General features: G+C 42.2%; 2 protein-coding genes and 1 non-coding gene across 4 annotated transcripts; all 3 read right to left on the bottom strand.

Annotated features, from left to right (window-relative positions):
• Positions 1–2,550: 2,550 nt before the first annotated feature.
• LOC116690413 (5S ribosomal RNA) lies at positions 2,551–2,669 on the bottom strand. The gene has a single exon (XR_004332253.1). It is a non-coding gene; the product is annotated as a 5S ribosomal RNA (ribosomal RNA).
• Positions 2,670–3,346: 677 nt separating this feature from the next.
• Positions 3,347–12,121, bottom strand: donson (DNA replication fork stabilization factor DONSON). Of its 2 annotated transcripts, XM_032517248.1 has the most exons (13): positions 11,320–12,121; positions 10,203–10,280; positions 9,918–10,118; positions 8,937–9,115; positions 8,781–8,856; positions 8,283–8,385; positions 6,789–6,858; positions 6,140–6,283; positions 5,576–5,774; positions 4,338–4,407; positions 4,150–4,233; positions 4,046–4,095; positions 3,347–3,624 (listed from the first exon to the last, which is right to left on the bottom strand). In XM_032517248.1, the coding sequence occupies exons 1-13, from the start codon at positions 11,734–11,736 to the stop codon at positions 3,484–3,486; spliced, it is 1,812 nt and encodes a 603-aa protein (XP_032373139.1). In that variant the 5' UTR covers positions 11,737–12,121; the 3' UTR covers positions 3,347–3,483. The 2 variants fall into 2 exon arrangements, with proteins under 2 accessions (XP_032373139.1, XP_032373138.1); XM_032517247.1 differs by having other exon boundaries at positions 4,046–4,233.
• Positions 12,122–13,587: 1,466 nt separating this feature from the next.
• LOC116690366 (uncharacterized) lies at positions 13,588–16,449 on the bottom strand. The gene is made up of 3 exons (XM_032517256.1): positions 16,349–16,449; positions 15,881–16,251; positions 13,588–14,342 (listed from the first exon to the last, which is right to left on the bottom strand). The coding sequence occupies exons 1-3, from the start codon at positions 16,422–16,424 to the stop codon at positions 14,061–14,063; spliced, it is 729 nt and encodes a 242-aa protein (XP_032373147.1). The 5' UTR covers positions 16,425–16,449; the 3' UTR covers positions 13,588–14,060.
• Between the last annotated feature and the right edge of the window lie 43 nt (positions 16,450–16,492).

A 16,492-nucleotide genomic window follows, 5' to 3' on the forward strand; every position in this document is an offset into this window, starting at 1 on the left:
ATTAAATAGTGGTGCTGTGAGATTCAAATTTAATATCTTGTATGACTTCCATGAGCTTGAAGGACTGGACCCATGCGGTTTGGCAAGGATTCATACATGAGGAGTCATCAGGAATAGCTAGGAAAGCAGTCCTGCTGCCTCCCAGAGTTCATCAATATTCTTTGGTTTGGTCTTCCATGCTTCCTCTTTCATCCTACCCCACATATGCTCCATGATGTTCATGTCTGGTGACTGGGCCGGCCAATCCTGGAGCATCTTGATCTTCTTCGCCTTGAGGAACTTTGAAGTGGAGATGGAAGTATGCGATGGAGCACCATCCTGCTGCAGAATTTGGCCTCTTTTATGGTTGGGAATATAAGAGGAAGCTAAGATGTCTTGGTATTTGAGACTATTGATGTTGCCTCCCACCCTGCAGATCTCTCGCACACCTCCATACTGGATGTAACCCCAGACCAGGATTTTTCCGCCACCAAACTTCACTGTTTTCTGGGTGAATCTTGGATCCATGCGGGCTCCAGTAGGTCTCCTGCAATATTTGCGGCAACTGTGGTGTAATTCAACAGAAGATTCATCTGAAAAATCCACTTTCTTCCACTTCTCCAGCGTCCATCCTTTTAGCAGGCTGTGGGCCTTGGCAAATACCACACGGTTTTTCAATTGTCTTTTGTTTAGTGCTGGCTTCTGGGCACTGATTCGACCATGGAGGCCATTTCGAGACAGAATCCGACAAACCGTTCTGGTTGACACAGGGACTTCAGGGGACCAGGTCTCGTGGAGCTCTGCTGCAGTGGAAAATGGGCTGGCCTTGGATTTTCGAGCCAACAAACGGTCCTCTCGAGCAGTTGTCTTGGGGGACCTGGGCTTGTCAAAAACATCTCCAGTGTCTTCAAATGTTTTTTTAATCCTCTGTACTTGACGCTGAGACACATTGAAGGTGTCTGCCACATCAGCAGTGGATCTGGTCTTCAGCCTCTTGATAATCCAAACTTTAGTCTCAGGGTGAATCTTAGGCATGTTTGCAGAGGTCTAGTTGCAGTTGATGTGAAGGTCTAGTGTACTGGGGTTGTTTTTATACACACCTGAGACCTGATTGATCCATTATTAGTCACAGGTGAAGCTTATATGACAAGGCGAAAACACTTATGTCTTTGCAAAATTTGACTCAATGGGCTTTACCAAGCTGTGAATATTAGAATACTTTTTGACTGCTACTGCAGTAGCCTAGTTTTCACACAAATGAGCAACGAGCTAATGTTACATGTTAGCAGTAAACTACAAGCTCATTTAAATTGCTACTTTAAGCTTAATGCAATTTAGATTAATTTATGCAATTCTCCTTACCGGTAAGTGTTATGACAACTACAAAAATCATCTCCCACCAGTTTTAAGTGACATGAGATGAAGAGGAGAAAAAGACTAGTGCTTAAACTATCAGTGTCGGTGTTATGTGCCTTCTGGTTTTTCCACCTACTGGTTTCCGAGGCTGTCCAGATGCCGTGTAAACCTCAACGGCGACCCACGTCCACAGATTCGCTACAAATTCATAAACATTTTACTGGCCTTTGCATGTCACACCTCAATATAAACTATACTGAACTGAACAGAATATCTGAGCACGACACTACAAAAACATTATACAGCGGGAAAATTGTGTTTTTTAAATAAATCACGATGATCCGTGTTGCGCTGGGTTCGAACTTTCTTCGGCAAAAATAATAGTACAAGAGTCCACAGTACCGTCCACTACACCATCGCATCAGTCCCATTTATACTGAAAAAAACCTTTGCTTTCTCTCAGTAGAACAGGAATTAAACTTAACAGCGTAAACCGAAACAACTTGTTACCTTGAATTAGGCTTAAAATCATAATTAAATCGTGCACTATAACCTCCTGCTACACCTCTGCTCTGTCCATGTGCGAGGACTCGGCATAAATTACACCGGGCAGCACACGGTTTGAGAACCAATCGGTCTAAAACAACTGGTTACCTCGGGCTGGAAACGCCTGATCGCGAAGCTCTCAATCAGCTACAACAACACGATTTTGCAGTAGCTTGCTAGTAGTTCAACTACATTCACCTTGGAATCAAGGAGTTCAATTGCGTTTTGCTCTTTTTTGCACTTAAATTAACACTTTTGTATTTTTTAAAGCTCTTTGATTTGTTTTGCTCCAAATTGATTCACTTATTTAACCTGTCGCCATACTCATGAATACTTTCATTTCTTCCCATGTTTCTATTTTTCATTACTGTAATTATTTCTCAATTTTTTTTAACACTGTCTATACTGAGACTTGGGTGACTTTTCGTCATCTGTAAATTTGCATCATCCAGAATGTATTATTTAGTTATGATGTGGTCAAACTGAATGCATTTTGAACTGCTACTTGAATAGATGAACACTTTAAGATTGTTTATTTCAGGTCTAAATAAAGATGTTGCTTCCAAAAAAGAAGAAAAAATACTTGCGTCCTCTATACAGTTTCCTTGTCAGCTCTGCGTCCAGCAAAGAAGAAGGAGCTGCAGCAGCAGCGCCCTCTGCTGATAAAAAAGCTTACAGCACCGGGTATTCCCAGGCGGTCTCCCATCCAAGTACTGACCCGGCCCGACCCTGCTTAGCTTCCGAGATCGGACGAGATCGGGCGTGTTCAGGGTGGTATGGCCGTAAGCGAATGCACAGACTGAAAACAAGCTTTTTATACATGTGAAAACCGGAAGGTTCTCAAAGCTGTTGAATACACAGCTTGGGGTTGAGGAGTACTGAACTACATGTAATCACACCATTAGTGCACGTACACATTTTCAAGTAGCTTGCCAGTCGTTCAACAACATTCACCTTGGAATCAAGCAGTTTAAATGCTTTTCGCTCTCTCTTTTGCACTATAATTAACACTTCTGTATTTTTAAGAGTTATTTGATTTGGTCTGTTCCAAACTGATTCATTTATTTAGCCTGTTGCAATACTTAGTTCCAATTCCGTAAGTGGAAGGTCACAGATAAATATGTGATAAATATTAACGGTCTATGCTTGTGATCACCTTTTATTCATATGATGCTGCTTGTCTTTATATTATTTCCGTTTTAACCATCTATTTGTATTAAATGTTCAGCATCTCATAAGGCTGGTTTAAAAAGGCGCTTTACAAATTAAGTTAATTTTCTTCTTTGGGTTTTAATGGCGGCTGGCAACGATAACTGCCACCTTATTCCTGTGACCAGATGAATGTGTGATACAAGAAAACTAACATTTAACTCGAAATTTACCATCCCTCAATACATTTCAAAGAATGCACTATATATATTTAAAAAGATTTGATTTATTAAAACTGAAAATAAAAACCAATTACAAGTAATTAAAAACATTTTCAAAGAAAGTAACTAAATAATGCATTAATTAACGTTTAAAACTCAGAACAATGTGATCATTTACTTTAAAAAAAGAGGAAGACAGTTTGCGTTTTAAAAGAAGACTCCGAGCAGACAGTCAGTTCTTCCAGGTGTAGCTGTAGTTGTTCATGTTGATGTGAGTCAGAGCCGTCTTCCCCAGGCCGGAGGTCTGCTGGAGCTGCTGGAGGGCAGCAGGATGGAGACCACAGCCGGACAGGTCCACAGACCCAACAGGACTCTGCAGGCACAGGGAGACAGACAATTCAACACAAGTATTTTACTAAGCAGCTAAAAACACATTTACATGTCAGCATTAGAACTATTTATTAGGTATGTAGTTTGCACTCTCTGTATTTTATTTAATTTCACTTCGTCTTTTCGAATCTCTTTAGTTTTAGCTTGTAATTCTGCTCTTTGTTTTATTGCTAATCTTCTTGCTTCTGTGCTGTATTGTTTTGTGCTTGTGTTGTCTTGCTTCTTTGTATTTAAAGAAAGCCTTTTTAACATTGAGACCAGGGGACTACACATGAACACACAGCCTTTTGGCCAACTCTGGCATTGTTAACCCATGTAGAATAATGTGTTGTATTAATGTGCTCCGTGCCCTTTAACAAACTGACTGAAAATAATCAAAATCTGTGTACAAAAAGCCGTCTTACCTGCTGCAGCGTGGGTGTGTGTGGGTTCATGACGGCGGTGGGTGTGTGTGTGCTCCTGGTGGCGGTGGGTGGGTCAGAGTTCATGACGGCTGTCGGGGTGTGTGTGTAAAGAGCAGCCGAGAAGTTTCCTTTCTGTGCAGGTCGAAGGAGAGTAGTGATGGCGTGGAGGGACGAGGGAAGGATCGGTCCTAAAGGACAGAGGAGAAATTACATTAAGGTTCCTCCAAAGAGTGCTCCACTTCAGACTTTATGTTCAGTAAATATGAAACACACACACATGTATATAATATACCTGTGATCTCCAGACTGCTGATGTCGTGGAAGGTAGAACCAACCTGGCTCTTCACATTCACACTGCGCGCCTGGACACACACACACACAAACAAACACACACACACACACACACACACACAGTCTTGAATAGAGATGTACCGATTGACCGGATGGTGACCAGAATTCGCTGATTGTCACGTGATCGGCCATGATCACGTGACAAACATATGCCAGTTTTATGTTAGTCAAATCATAGATGAATTAAGAGAACTGGATACTGCGTTCTGCACGAAGCGCCATTCATTACAATAAAAGTACTTGTGTGTGTTGTCATAGCAACCGGTAACAACATGCAGCAACATGAGCTTCTCTCTCGTGTCTCTTACAAGTATAGTTTGTTGGTATACATGGCAAACTCATGGAGCTATATAAAACAACGTTATATTTATATAACGTTATTTTAAACATTGTGTTTTTGTTTTTTCCAACGGCGATAACCCGCTTTGCATGGCCGTCTAAAGAACAGAATCCCATTTGGATGCTGAAGCGACGTACATGTTGGACGATGGGATTGCCGAGCACTCTTCATCAGGCTGGGCATCACTGTGCCGGATGGTTCCTTAACCGTACAACACCCCCAGGCTTTGTACCATATTTAAGGTACAAGGTAAATGCGTTGACTTAACCAGGTTCCTTTCTATCATTGTGGCTGGGAGACTGCATTGACCAGGTAGGCTTTGCGAGTCTGAGCTGCTGAAATGGTATCGGCAGGTTCTGTTTCTGTGAAGGCGGGTCGAAGTGTCTGCGTTCATTACGGCAAATGAGCGGAACTCTTGCAGGGTCATGCCTTTCGGGTTGAGTAATGCAAGGTGCAACTTTTCAAAAGGTTGATGGCCAAAGTTCTGGAACATTTTTAGGGTTGTACAGTTTATTTAGAGGACGTAGTGTGTTCTAACACATGGTTCCAGTGCTCTGTTCAGCCGCTTGGATGAGGCGCGCCCCACCGTCAGCCTTGCCAACACGGAGAGAATGAGAAAGGTTTCCTTCTTATTTAACTCGTATTGGTCCAAATATGAGACAACCCTGATTATAAGACTCGGATCTATACAGTCTCCGTCAAAACACCGGAACCCAGATGACATGAAGTAATTGGAAATCATACAATGTCACATTAAGAATATTCAGTAACCATAATACAGCTTTTTTCCATTTTCCCTTTGTTGATTGATTCATCAAGACATCAATTATTATGCCTACCTTAAGTGTTTGCATGGTGGCCCCTCTGAAGGCGCAGGGAGCCAGCAGCGTCGGGGGTAGTCCGGCCTGGGAGCCGGCGGCCGCCACCAGACTCTTACAGCTCATCAGGAAGTTGATGAGGGTGAAGGTGTGCGAGCCGTCCACACACACCAGCGACTCGGGCCGGTGGTCAACACACACCGTCTGACCCTCCTTGCGACTGCACCGTGAGTCAAGGAGCTTCACTCGTTCCTCTCAAAGGGCTGACGCCAACAGTTATATTCATCTTGGATTAATGTGTGGATTAGTGTCTGGATGAATGGATGAGTTGCTTGGTCTCTAAAATGTGGATGAGTGTTTCCCAAAGCCCAAGATGGTTTTGTCTACAACTGAAAGTTATTCCATTAACTGTCACAGAGGAGAGAGAAAACTAGAAAATTTAAAACAAAATGAGTTTAAAAAATGTTTAATCAATTATCAAAGTAATTGGGAGAATTATTAAATAGTTGACAACTAATCCATTCATCCCTGCAGCTCTATATGTTAGTTGTAAAACAGCAGAGAGTGAGAGCAGCAGGAGGATACAGTTGAATGGAGATGCTGTCTGGCTTCTTGATTTTATCCTCAACTCCCATCTCCTTCAGCCAGGAGAAGCTGCCGTCTTCATCATCACCGTCCTCGTCATCATCGGCTGCCGGACTGTCCTCGCTGTCTTTCAACTCACAAAACCTACGATTCATATTAAATACCAATTAGATTGGACTTTTTTGACTTTCATTTGATAGGGTTTAGGTTAGAACAGTGCATGTTGAAAATGGGCCTGTTTGGAACGGGCCGATGGCTTGGCCTGTGGTATTGCTTCTTAAAGAATTCTTCAAAACCATTTTGTCCCCCCCAAAGATACTTAAGAGAAGGACTACAAACCACTTAATATTCAACTCCACTGTATAGCCTACTACTGACTTACAAAGTAGGCTGCGTCTTCATCACAGGAAGACATTACTACTACCGCTGCAGAATGTATCATCCCAACAATTAAATGAAACATGGATGTTTAAATGGTTTCAGTGGCAGTCATAATTGGGTTTATTTTGGCTAGTGGAAAATCTGATTGGCTGGTAACTTTGAAAATCTACTAGCCATGCTGGCTGGTAATGCAAATAGTTGCACACAGCAAACAGATGCATAAATCCCTGGTCACAGGTGTAGTGTAGAGTGGAGGCAGCAGACTCACTCCGTCTCCTTGTTCAGCTTGTGTTGTTCCTTGCTCCTCTTCTCCACCAGAGGCAGACTGAACTCGATACCTGAACAGGAACACAACAGCTATGCATTAACGTAGAGCTGTAGTCATAGTGGGGTTTCTGTGAGCCAGAAAACATCATCACATCTTTGGCAACCAGCACAAACGCAATCAATTTTTTTGTATCTCATCTGCATAATTCTTCATGAACAACCCAGAGTCAAGCAGCCCTAAATATTAAATACTGTATGTGTTCAGAGAGAGACACCACACTGGGAATAGAAAAAAGCATTTTGATGAAGATTCTGGAGAGATTGTTTTGTCAAAGCCAAAAAAGCCTCAAAGAAAGAGCGTTCTAACAGTGTTAGACAGTCATGTTAATGATTAGAGAAGATAAATGTAATGTTTCGCAGCATGTTGGTGTTTAACATGAATGCGTTTACTTCTGTCCTCCACGTGTGTTTTTACATGAATATGTGAAGGGCTGAAAGTTAGACCCATTTCAGTGTTTTTCCATAAATGTTGTGAGCCAGTGGTGGGTGGAGCTAGGACCCTGTGGGAGGTCCAGGGGAGATGACCCTGGGCGACAGTTTCTGTACTTTTTAAAGTTAAATGCACCAATCTGGTGCAGATAGAGAGCACAATTCAGAGGTTAGACTTTTGAAGAACTTGGTAAAATATTTTTCAAAAAAACACTATATACTGCAACAGGTTGTTCCAACCTGTGCACTTGGGAGCCAAATGAAAAACAACAAGTCCACATGCTGCTCAGGTAGGGCCAAGGTTGTAATCGTTAAAGGAAACAAACAATATATCGAAAACTAGGAGGGGAAAAAACTGAAATAAAAACAAAACAAGGCAACTGTAATGTCTGTTTGCTAAACTAACTCAAATTAAATTAGAGTAAATGTCCTTAGTTTTCGTCTGCCTCTGTCCCCCCCCACCCCCGCTGTAGTAGACGTTATATTCCTCCGACACACTGTATTCCCTCACTGTTTAAAACTTTTTCCAGCTTTGTGGGGGTGCATAGACCTACTGCTCAAAACCAACATTAAAGAAAACTTAGTAGTGTTCCCTCAGCATTTTGTTTTTTTGTTGAGTCAACATGAGTCACGTACCGTTATTCTAAGGTACCGTCTGTGTGCTGTTTTTTTTCTCCTTGTGTAGCTAGTAAATAAGCCCACTGAGGGCAACATTATAGTTCATATTCAGACAAATACTCTGGGGGCCAGACCATTTAAAGCCTTAAAAACAAGCAATAAAATCTTAAAATCTAAAACGCACCGGGAGCCAATGCAGGGTGTAGAAAACGGGAGTGATATGTGCACGTCTAGATGTATTCGTTAAACAGCAAAAAGCAGCATTTTGCACAAGTTTAAGACGTGAGATGGACACTCATCCATCACTTAATATCATGTTGAGGCTGTATAAGATCAGAAAAGCCTTTTTATTGTGAACAGTGAAGATGAGGAGTGGGGAGCGACTCACCTTCAGCCTTCATGGCCTCTCGGAGCCCCCTGGTTGTTGGAGAGATGAAAGCGGTGATGGAGCTGGAGCCCCCGAGACCTGCGGCCCTGAACAGCACTGTCAACTGACAAACACGTCGAACGTCAGAACAGTCAATCAAAACAGGGCAAACATGTTTTCGGATGCAACCATCCCCATTTCAAAAAACAACGTACTATGTTCAGTGGGGATGTAAGCATGCATGGTTTAAATTTGGATTTCACTTGTCTTCAGACGTCACTACGTCTTCTTAGTTCAATTATTACTTTGAGATTTGTTTCTAGTTATTTAGTTATTTTGATGTGGGACAAAATACAGTTTGTTGCTTGGCAAAGTTTATAGAAATAAAAGGAAGATTTTTGTCTCATTTGTCTGCATCTCATTCTATTGAAAAGTCAACTTAATGAATCAGGAGTTGAGTGTAGTGTTACATTCCTAGTGTTTAAAATCCATAAAGATGTGCGATGTCTACATCAGTACCTGATAGGAGCATAGGTAGAAGTAGGGACAGAGTCTGGCCTTCAGCAGACTGTAGAGAGACGACAGACTCACCGACCTGGAGAACAACACAATGTCATATCAGACCTTTACAAGACGTGTGTGTCTGTGTGTGTGTGTGTGTACACACTATCTGACCATTCAGTCATAAGGCTTTGCTGCAGAGCCCGGTCCTGTGCCCAGGGCGTGCTCTTCCCCGTGAAGTTCCTGTCTGCGTTGATCCGGGGGAACAGAGAGATCCAGGGCAGGGAGGGGTGCTGCCAGTACACCAGACTCTGCTGGAAGGCACAGCGGAGCTCCGAGCACACCCGCGGGTCCTGCAGGGGACAGAGAGACAGGGACGGGCTGTCTCTAACATAAAAAGCACCAACCACAGTCTGGAGGCCAAACAGGCAGAAATGTAGCATCAAGGTCAAGTGTTCATAAGGTTTTGTGTGTGTGTGTGTGTGTGTGTGACAAGCTGATTAGGGGGGAACAATTCACTAAATTCACAATTCTTTTCATATAGTTTGTTGATAGTTTTGGCTACATTACAGACTACAGCAGGGGTCTTCAACAGGGGGTCCGCGACCCCTAGAGGGTCCGCGGAGGTACTGCATGGGGGTCGCGAAAGTTTTGGTTGATTAGACTTTTTTTTATATCCCCCCCCTGCAATTTTTTCCACTAATTGAAATGTCTTTAAATACACATTAACATGAATTCAACACACTGTAGTAACAGATAAATGGAGGCAGAAGATGTCTTTCAGTCATCAATGCACACATGGCACTATAGGACCAGTTTGATATAACACAATTTTATACAATATATATAATTAGGGGGTCCCCGCTCCATCTCGCCATCAGTTTGGGGGTCCTTGGCCTGGAAAACGTTGAAGACCCCTGGACTACAGCCATCAACATAAAGTGAAGTAGCACTTTATATTCTGTATTCACGTCCTCTGCTGGAAAAATACAGTTTAGGATTTATTGTAATGCTGGAATGTCGATGGATATTATAGCCCAGAGACAGGAAGTGAGTTCTGAGAGTACCTGCAGACTGTCACCTAGAGACAGGAAGTGAGCTCTGAGAGTACCTGCAGACTGTCACCTAGAGACAGGAAGTGAGTTCTGAGAGTACCTGCAGACTGTGAGGCAGAGACAGGAAGTGAGCTCTGCAGTGCTGACTCAGCCCTGCAGCCTCCTCCTGAGCTTTGGGATGCTCGGCCCAGGACAGCGTGAGCGGCGAGGTGAAAAGGAGGCGGGTCTTCAGGCTCCAGTCAGCCGGGTACTCGGAGCACACAGGGGGGGAGATGGAGGCCGGAGCGATGGCCTGGGGACTCTGGGGACACAGAGATGTTTACAACAAGGCAGACACATGGAGACACACAGACGTTTTGTACAAAAATTAAACCATGAGTCCAACCTTCAGCAGCGGAGTCTTAACCTCCTCTTCCTCTTCTTCTTCTTCAAAAAGAGAGTCGTCTCCAGAGAAGAGACGCTTCTACAGCAGAACCAGCAATAGTAAAGAGCAAAAGATAATAATTTTTTATTTAACCATTGTTTTGTCTTCCCTTCAAAATTGAAAATCAACATTTTTGCTGATGGTTTTTATTGATGTTTTTAACCTTTTCTTACATTTTCGTCCCTTTTTTTCAAAACTTTTGATTTTTTTTAAATGTTTGTCACCTTGTTTGACGTTTTCAACACTGTGTAACACTAACTTACTCACTTTATTTTTTGAGTTTATGGTCCATAAACCTCATTTATATGGAATGATACCTAATGTTTGAGTTAGAAAAGCAGAAATTAGGAATTAAAATAAATTTAAATAAAATTAAAGGAATGGATGTTGATGGATAATCACAGACTGGAATATGTCAACTTTTACTCAATACAATTTCAAAACCACTTAAATTTGTTGTTTTTCAAATGCTATTAAATTGAATAAGACGCCCTAAAATTAATGAAAATAAAGATTTGTGCTTGCCAAAGAGCGTTGCGTGGAATCAATCATGTTATTTTGGGGAATTAAAAAGAACATTGATATAGGACAACGGGTCAATTTGACCAGAGGACAACACGAGGGTTCGAAGAAAAATCTAAATTAAAAAATATTAACATAAATAAGTAACTATAAAATGAAAATAACAGATCAAACCTTACCACCGTGCCAGTTCTGACATTATCAGTAACACAGTGGTTTCTTTTCTGATAGTTTTATCAGAATGACAGGACTGATTCCTGTTCCACATCCACATTATAATAATATCTACTTCACAGATAACTTAACAAGGCTTTAACTCAAAGTATTTCCAGAAAACACCAGGCAAGCTCATAATCTTATGGATGGCTTTATACACATAGTAAGTCATTAATTTAAATCTATTGATGTCAAACAGAAATAAGTTTCACGAAACAGGGAGACAGACGGCTGCCTGAAACTAGAAAAGGAAGCCTAACAAATGGCTTCTGAAGAGCAACAAGTGGCTTGACAGTCGTAGTAATACGTTATAAAGAAAGTCTCATTTATTGTAACGGACCTTGCTGGAGACATGTCCCTGTTGTTCTGCCTCAGTCAGCCTCGCGCTGAGAGTTAAACCTCCTCGCGTCTCTGTTGACATATCCTCGTCGCCCTCTTTGTCTCTCCATGTCTTCACTTTGTAAGAAGTGTCAGCGGCTTCGTCGTCATAAACGAGACATTTCTTTTGGGGGCTGTAAGTGTTCTCGATGTTAGCGAACGGGTTCCTGCGTTTTCTTCCGGAGCGCGGCTGGCTGCTGAACAGCGGTCCCGGGGAGAAGGGACGGACACCTGCCGCCGCGGCCGCCGGGAGTGAGTCGCTCTGTCCCGGGCTGCTAGTGGAACCCTGTCCGGCGTCGCTTAGGCTTCTTTTCCTCCTCATTCGCATGATGTCCGCCGGTCGCTTGAAGCTGGGTGAGTATCCCGCCTGCTGGGCCATTCTGAGGGGAAGAGTTAGTCTGAACAGCCGACAGAGAACACCAACACTGGGATGCTGCTGCTGCGTCTGTTGTTGTTATCGCGCGCCTTCCGCACTGGACGGATTTGGCGCGTAGCGTGGTGACGTAAGTGGTTCCGCCCGTGTTGCGTTTGCGTTTAGAGAAAAAAAATGGAAACGGCACATCCCGGTGCCAAAGACAACGGAAAAGTTTTCACGACGCAAGTGAGTGATCACAACTCTTTGTGACAAAAAAACACATTTTTTAAATTGAAAATGCACGCGCTAGCCTGTTCCATTTACTTGTTCTCCGAATGACGAGGAGCCTTGCCTGGCCTCTGGAGGACCCAACTTTGAAGGACCCTCATCTTTGAGAAACAGCTGGAGTGTTTCAGACATTGACTGTACAATATGAATTGACAATTCACCCGGTTAGGCGAAGTGCTGCAAATGCAAAGTACTTTAAAGGTCCCATGATATGGTACTTTTTGGATGCTTTTATATAGACCTTAGTGGTCCCCTAATACTGTATCTGAAGTCTTTATTATATAAGCCTTAGTGGTCCCCTAATACTGTATCTGAAGTCTTTATTATATAAGCCTTAGTGGTCCCCTAATACTGTATCTGGAGTCTCTTTTATATAGACCTTAGTGGTCTCTTAATACTGTATCTGAAGTCTCTTTTATATAGACCTTAGTGGTCCCTAATACTGTATCTGAAGTCTCTTTTATATAGACCTTAGTGGTCCCCTAATACTGTATCTGAAGTCTCTTTTATAAAGACCTTAGTGGTCCCCTAATACTGTATCTGAAGTCTCTTTTATATAGACCTTAGCGGTCCCCTAATACTGTATCTGAAGTCTCTTTTATATGGACCTTAGTGGTCCCTAATACTGTATCTGAAGTCTCTTTATATACTAGGCCACATACTTAGAATTTTTTTAAGATTGTCCCCTAATACTGTATCTGAAGTCTCTTTTATATAGACCTTAGCGGTCCCCTAATACTGTATCTGAAGTCTATATTATATAAAAACTGTAAAAAACAATAACTCATAAAGTGAATTTTTCATGTCATGGGACGTTTAAATAGCATTTTATCTTAATTCTAGCAGGGGGGCGACCCATGTGGTTGCAAAAGGAGTTCGATTTCTGTAGAAGTCTAGGACAAAGTTTAGGATGTATTACCTCAGGAAACATGTTCATAATGAGTTTATGGTCTCAAATGCTAGTTTTAAGTCTAATGCAATACAGAATTGTGGTAATTTTTTGAATTATGGTCTTGTTGATTTTAAAATAATGTGCGATAAAGCAGGGGGTGTTTGCGTGCGGGCGTGGCTATGATGTGATTGCCAGTGAAAGTGTGTAACGTAATGTGGCTCCTCCCTCTCTCCTCCCTCTCTCCTCCCTCTTGTCTAAAATCATCACATCCCTAACCAGGACGGCTGCACCCGTAACGGCAATCTCAGCAGGTCTCCACAAACCAACGGGGGACGTCCCACATGCTCCGTCCATTAGTATTATACAGTCTATGTGTTGAAGCTACCTGATTGCAGGGGAGTACTCTGGTTAAATTTCGTCACACGCAAACTCCAATCAGATTCACTGTAATCAGACGTTGACAAGAATCCTGGGATCAAAATCTGCTTTGAAAACAAAATAAGACACGGTCACATGGGTTGTTTATTTTATAGGTACTCTTATCAGAGTTTTTTTTGTAAATTAACTGCAATATTGTACAGAAAGGAAAAAAACACTACAGGACATCTGCAAGTTCCATGAACTTTAGATGGTTGACCTTTTCAAATCTATAAAACAATGAATAACCTGAATAAACCTAGGTGTCTATACCAGCTCATCCCGGCATGAACATAATGGTTAATTTTACGTGATGTATTCTTATATACACTGACTGTGACAGACAGCTTTGCATATAGCAGATGGCCGCGTATCCCAGCATTCCTTGCACTCGGGTATTACAGCAAAAATAAGTTGCCAAAATAGAAAAGTCAAATATCAATACCTCACATCACCTCCCCTTTTAAAGTGAAGGTAGTATACTGACGCCATAATACACACACAAAAAACACACTCTCATAGACAGATCGATCAATTCTTTAAATGCAAGGAGTGTTTGTGTGTGTGTGTGTGTGTGTGTGTGTGTGTGTGTGTGTGTGTGTGTGTGTGTGTGTGTGTGCAAACAGTTTAAACATTGGCTTCCAACTTCCTAATTAAGTTTTTACCGGAGAAACTGACATTTTTTAAGTCTAATTTACTTTGGGAAAGGTTCACATTTTCACTCTGTCTGTGATCATTTTCATTTTCAATTTCAGCTTTTAAACTCAATTTCTGTGTCCACAGAATCCTTCTGCCCTGTCTTGGTTAGCATTTGCCAATCAAGGGCATGATATTTCAGTCCAGCACCCGCCGAAGCAGGAGCGGATGAAGACATGACGGGAGGGGGGGCGTAGTCCCGGCTGAGGACGCTCGGGTGGGCTCGGAAATCCACTCGGGACCGCGCAGGTGGGAGGAGGTAGTGGACTGGTGCTGCAGAGAAGCCGGGGTAGGGATAAAACAGGAAGCCTCCAAAGTGTGAGAGGCTCACCAGCTCCTGTTACCATGGAAACAGTACGTACAACAGAATATCAGTTGGTCTGCAATGGATAAAAGGACACCCAGTAAGAGCGTTCACCCCATGGTGGCTGAGTCCTGCAGCGGCCTGGGTTCAAATCTGACCTGCAGCCCTTTGCTATGTGTCACCCCCCTTTCATATCTATCCACTGTCACTTTGATAAAGGGAAAAGCCCCAAAAACTTAAAAAAGGACAGTTTCCCTTTACTTTCTTCTAATACTCTACTACGTTTCAGAGAAAAATCTTGTACTCATCCACATCCATTTAACAGCTCTTGTTACTTTGCAAACTAAGGTAATACATAAAGGGCCGTGAGTTTATACAACACTTTGCAGTGAGTTAAAGTTATAACATGAAGTTGTAACATGATAATGCACCTTAAACATCAAAGGATAGGTTCATATTTTGTATTTAATGTCCAGATGAAATCAACAGTCAGGTGCTGTGAGAACACTGAAACAGGTTTCATTCCTCCAGCTCATACTGGACTGTAGTATGTATAGTATATAATAGATGCTCCTCCACAGGTCAAATCAACAGTCCTCGTTCTGTGTCTGAAGTTAATGAGACTTCAGCGGACTGAGTTACATAAGTCAAGTGAGGATCTTAAAGTACACTTAAAGTCCGATATCTTCCTGGTGTAACTGTCCTCGTACGGCAGCTCAGCGAGGAAACGGGGACAGCGTTATTGTGGAAGACTGTCTCCGTCTGACCGCCTCACACTCGCTTCAAGAAAACGTTGGAATGGAAAGCATGAGTACTTTACGTTTAATTCTACTTCACTAGAGTGAATGATTAACCAATACCGGTGACACCGGTGATGCATATGGAATGGTTAATAGTCGACTGGCTACAACATCACAATGCTGCTTACACATTACTATGCACTAATAACAACCCTGTATACAATAACATGTCCCAACCCTAATCAAGTGTTAAGTACACTGTAAATATTGGCTGTAAAATCTACAGTTAGATCTCAGAGTAACACAACTGTATATGAATTTTACAGTAGAATGCTGTAAAGTTTACATTACAACCTTGTCGACATGACAACATCACAGTAGTCTAAGTATTACAGTTGAAATCACAGTAGTCAAAGCATTACTGTAAAATAATCACAATATAGCCACTATAGTACTGTAAATTGTAAACTAGTGTATTTTTACTTTTTAATCTTATGTTGTATTTAATTTAAAATACTTTAAATGGAAGTATTTTACCCTTACTGTAAAAATAATTCACAGTAATTTTCTGGACAATTGCAACAGTAAGTTACTGTCAATTTTACGTTAAATTTGTTAGAGTGTACATTTTACTGCTGCCTCTTCTGTATTTACGTTTTTGATGAAGCATAATTATATTAATTAATAATGAATTAATATGTATTAGATTGGGTATAAAGTGATATGTCTAATTTACAGTATACAGTAATAATGACATTAAAAATGACGTGTTCTGGGAGTATTTTTTGTGTTTTAAAAAGGGTTTGACTGGTTTGTGGGCCGTCTGTGTACCTGCACCGGGATCCCTGGAGGTCCTGGAGTCCTGCCCGCTGTTGCCAGGCTCGGTCCGCTTCCTGTTCCCGCGGTGGCCCCGCTGGTCCAGGTGTTAGCCTGTGCCGAGTGGAGAAGACCGCTGGAGATAGTGGGATCCCACAGATTTGGGTTATAGTCCGGGGGATACACTGATCCTCTGCACAGCCTCCCCAGCGGCTGTGTCTCTGAGTGTTGGGGGGGTCTTGCGAGGACAGGGCTTTGTCCGGGGCCCGAATCTCTCGCTGTCCTCCCTGCTAGGGAAACCTTCGGCTTAGTTCTCCTTCCGCACGACTCTTGCCAAGGATCGTCCTCAACATTGTCCGCAATGTCACTGCTGCTTCCATGAACATCTTGGATGGATAAGATAGAAGCGAGAGTTGGTTTTGGATTTTGGACTCATTGAAGGTTACGTATTGAAGGAATTTGTACTATGCAGGTTTTCCTCACCTGAAGATTTGGAATTGTCTGAATATTGTGCAGATGATCCTTTTACAGGTTCACATTTCATATCAGTCAGCCTCATCTCTTTAGACTGTGGTTTAGAATGTTCTAGTTTCCTTATTAGACAAAAGAGAAGGAGAATAATTCTGT

This window comes from Etheostoma spectabile, chromosome 5, assembly GCF_008692095.1.
Source record: "Etheostoma spectabile isolate EspeVRDwgs_2016 chromosome 5, UIUC_Espe_1.0, whole genome shotgun sequence".
In the NCBI taxonomy this organism is placed as follows: domain Eukaryota; kingdom Metazoa; phylum Chordata; class Actinopteri; order Perciformes; family Percidae; genus Etheostoma; species Etheostoma spectabile.

Excerpts from the sequence above, each read along its gene's own strand:
- donson (XM_032517247.1), bottom strand. The coding sequence starts at position 11,736 with ATGGCCCAGCAGGCGGGATACTCACCCAGCTTCAAGCGACCGGCGGAC. Across the intron at positions 8,857-8,936 it reads CAAAGCCTTATGACTGAATG|GTCGGTGAGTCTGTCGTCTC; the intron begins GTCAGATAGTGT and ends GTTGTTCTCCAG. Across the intron at positions 5,775-6,139 it reads GACAGCATCTCCATTCAACT|TCGCAAGGAGGGTCAGACGG; the intron begins GTATCCTCCTGC and ends CTCACGGTGCAG.
- LOC116690366 (XM_032517256.1), bottom strand. The coding sequence starts at position 16,424 with ATGAGGCTGACTGATATGAAATGTGAACCTGTAAAAGGATCATCTGCA. Across the intron at positions 16,252-16,348 it reads AGACAATTCCAAATCTTCAG|ATGTTCATGGAAGCAGCAGT; the intron begins GTGAGGAAAACC and ends TATCCATCCAAG. Across the intron at positions 14,343-15,880 it reads CTCCAGGGATCCCGGTGCAG|GAGCTGGTGAGCCTCTCACA; the intron begins GTACACAGACGG and ends CCATGGTAACAG.